The following is a 3,224-nucleotide window of genomic DNA, read 5'->3' on the forward strand; positions in this document are numbered from 1 at the left end:
AACTTGAAAACCAGAATGATAAATCTGGAATAACTGAAAGAGATTGCTAACATACTCCTATAAGAAAGGATTACAAGGAGAAGAACTTGCCTGATCGAACTTGAAGACTCTGCCATCTCTTGGACTCTCTATTCTTGGCTTTTTGCTCTTTCACGACGTGAGGAGAAACTAAGGCTCTATAAGATTATATATATAGATATAAGAAACCCTAGAAGCCATCTCAATCTCATACTACGACGAGGAGACTCTCAATTTCATCTCCCGCATGGACTCCCAATCACAAAATAACTTTAATTAGGTAATTAAATTCTAATAATCAATTCTTAAATGACCCTCATGTCATTGCATTTAATTTTCATAATAATAAATAAATAGAATTAAATGATATTCTTTCAATTAAAAATCTAAATTGTCACATTAAATAGTTAATTGGTAAATTATCTTAATTAAATATTTTAATAATTAATTAAATAATTTTAAATAAATATTGGACTCTCTAACGGGTTGTTACAAGATTATTGAAACTAGTATAGTAAAATTACCTTTATTATAGCATTACTTTTGTTGTAACAATATTTACTTAGTGATATTTTGTTCCTTTTGTTCGTAATTTTTTTCAATTTAAGTTTCTCACTTTAAATTTTGTATTCATGTGTTTAATTGATGATTTAATTGTTATTTGTTTTCGATCAAGTTTAATAACAAATAACATGGGATACAGGACAACTATATTAGTAGTTGATAGAAATTGATGATGGGTCCAAGAAAGTCAAGTACATTATCCACGACAAGAAGAACGAAGATGCAAAGACGAGTATGGGAGAAGGATTCCTTTCCTCATCCAAAATACAGATGAATCTGCAAGCTGCCCGTCCCAGCACCAACAAATTAATTAAAAAACTTAGAACAGTGCTAATAAAAACACATTAAATTCTTATTAAACTAAGTCAATGCATCACTCAAGACTTCTTAACAAAGCCAGGGATCGCCACGGAGCTTCAGATTCTTCGCTGCAAAATGGACCCAAATTAGGCTGTCGAACCAAATTTATCTACAAAATCCCGACGTCGTTATGTTTGAACCTTATTGTTTGGGATAATTAAGATTATGCCAATTGAGAGAGAGCAAGTTCCGAACTCAAAATTTCGAGTTCAGCAGCGTTACTGTCTACGGCTAGGCCAAAACTCGGGTGGCAATGGACTTCAATTAAAAGTTCATAACATTGGCCTGGGGCTGGGGCATCGCGAAATTGTCGAGCCAGGGGCTTCGCAGCGGCGCCCAAAGCTGGTCCTGCGTCCAGTCCATGCTGAACCTGGGCACTTGCAGCTCCGATAATTTCGCTTTCCCTGACGTCGTTGAAGTACTAATTGCATTATCTTGTACAAAGAGCGCATTATAGTCGTCTTCAGTATCTTCCCTTTTGAAGGCCATGAATTGGGCGGCCATCTCCATGCTCTCTTCTTGCGGCCCGGTAAAGGAGACGGTATCTGTCGGCGGCGTCATCGGCGGCGACGGCTCCAGCCCTCGCAAGCCTTTCATCTCCCCCTCCATCGCCGCCCTCTGCTCCAACACCTTCAACGACGTCGCCTTCCTGTATATCTTGCACAACACTATTTCCTGCAAATCAAGATTAATTGTTCTCAATCCATTTGCATGGCTGCAGCGTGCGGAAGGAGATGTTTTAGCATGTTTTTTAATTATTATATATATACCTTGGGAGAGGGAAAATTCTCGGGCAAGCGATACTCGTTCATGACCCAATCGGTTTTGCAGCCCCGGGGGGCTCTTCCCTTGTAGAAGACCAGAGTCTTTTTGAGGCCAATGAGCCTCTTGGGATCGGAGTGGCTCAGAATTTTCCTGTCCGAACCGGTGGCCTTCCAGAACCCGGTTTCGGTGGTCCGGTTCGGCCTCCCCCCGTTCCCGTGTCTTCTGTCCCTCGGCACGAAGAAGTACCATTCCCTCTCCCCAATCTTAGCCAGCCCTGGAATGAATTAACAATAATATTATTGCATTAATTAATTAAGAAAAGAATAAGCACCCGCGATATTATTAAGTAAGTTAATTTCACAACTAAAACGAGAAGCATATATTTAGATGGATGGATAGATACCAGGCAAATCCGAAGGATCATGGTGGTAGATGTTGAGGAAACCAATGATGTCAAAGTGAAGCTTCTTTCCGAAAACCATGTTTTTAAGGTAGAATCCGAGTAGCTCTTCCTCCGTGGGGTGAAATCTAAATCCCGGCAGTTCAAGCTCCGACGTCGATTCCTCCATGAATATTGAATACTACTTGCTAATATATTATAAGGGGTTTGGTGTATATGTAATATAAGTGTGTGGCTCTGTATATTAATATACTCGAGTAGTAGCGGCTTTGGGTTTGCTCCAACCTGTAGGTGCAAAGAAAGACAGGAGAAGTGAAAGGGTTTTATAGGAGATGGTGTTTGATTAATAGGATATTTTGTTTCGGTGAAAGGGGGTGAATGGGTTTTATAGGAGATGGTGTTGGATTAATGGGATATTTTGTTTCGGTGAAAGGGGGGGTTAGCGATTATTGGAGAATGAAAGGGGAAGACCAGAAAGACTGACTGTGGGGGTGTGGGGACAGCCAAGTCATTGCAACGGAGAGGAATTATGGGATTGGGAAGAAGGAGGAGTACTGAGTGGCAATGGCAATCGGTATCTGGCAATTTTAGTGGGTCCACGCGGTTTTGAGGGGAGGGGTGACTGACCCACTGATTATTGATCGCCTACTGACATGACTTTTACTGGACCCTCTGCTGATTTAGACACCACACGTCTTTGCAATTCCAATTCCAATTAATTCATTCTCCCACTCTCTCGCGCCACACGTCTTTGCAATTCCAAATCCAATTTCAATTAATTCTCTCTCTCTCTCTCTCTCTCTCTTTAATTTTGATGTTTGTTTTTCTCAGCCTTTGAACCTTTACCAGGAAATTCCCCTTGAAACACACACACCTTCCTCGCCACCTAGCTAGTTCTAGGTAAGTTTCCAGGTATATACATACATACATACATATGTGCCATCAGTACACTATAAAACTAACAAGCTTAATATGAACCAACCAGCATGAGACGGGCTTCCATACATTTAACAGTTTCAACCTGGTAGCCACGAATTATACAGTGGGTCAATAAGTTTGATCGCCAGAAACAAACATTAATTATTTTGACTTGGTCACAAATTCACAATGTATAAAT

General features: G+C 40.3%; 1 protein-coding gene across 1 annotated transcript; it reads right to left on the reverse strand.

Annotated features, from left to right (window-relative positions):
* Window positions 1-716: 716 nt before the first annotated feature.
* On the reverse strand, window positions 717-2,506 carry LOC127801081 (NAC domain-containing protein 6). The gene is made up of 3 exons (XM_052335925.1): window positions 2,111-2,506; window positions 1,713-1,981; window positions 717-1,617 (listed from the first exon to the last, which is right to left on the reverse strand). Exons 1-3 carry the CDS (start codon window positions 2,274-2,276, stop codon window positions 1,207-1,209), a joined length of 846 nt encoding a protein of 281 aa, XP_052191885.1. The 5' UTR covers window positions 2,277-2,506; the 3' UTR covers window positions 717-1,206.
* Between the last annotated feature and the right edge of the window lie 718 nt (window positions 2,507-3,224).

This window comes from Diospyros lotus, chromosome 5, assembly GCF_014633365.1.
Source record: "Diospyros lotus cultivar Yz01 chromosome 5, ASM1463336v1, whole genome shotgun sequence".
In the NCBI taxonomy this organism is placed as follows: Eukaryota; Viridiplantae; Streptophyta; class Magnoliopsida; order Ericales; family Ebenaceae; genus Diospyros; species Diospyros lotus.

Coding starts and splice junctions, on each gene's coding strand:
- LOC127801081 (XM_052335925.1), bottom strand. CDS start 2,276: ATGGAGGAATCGACGTCGGAGCTTGAACTGCCGGGATTTAGATTTCAC. Junction 1,982..2,110: donor TGATCCTTCGGATTTGCCTG/GTATCTATCCAT, acceptor AATTCATTCCAG/GGCTGGCTAAGATTGGGGAG. Junction 1,618..1,712: donor AGAATTTTCCCTCTCCCAAG/GTATATATATAA, acceptor CTTGATTTGCAG/GAAATAGTGTTGTGCAAGAT.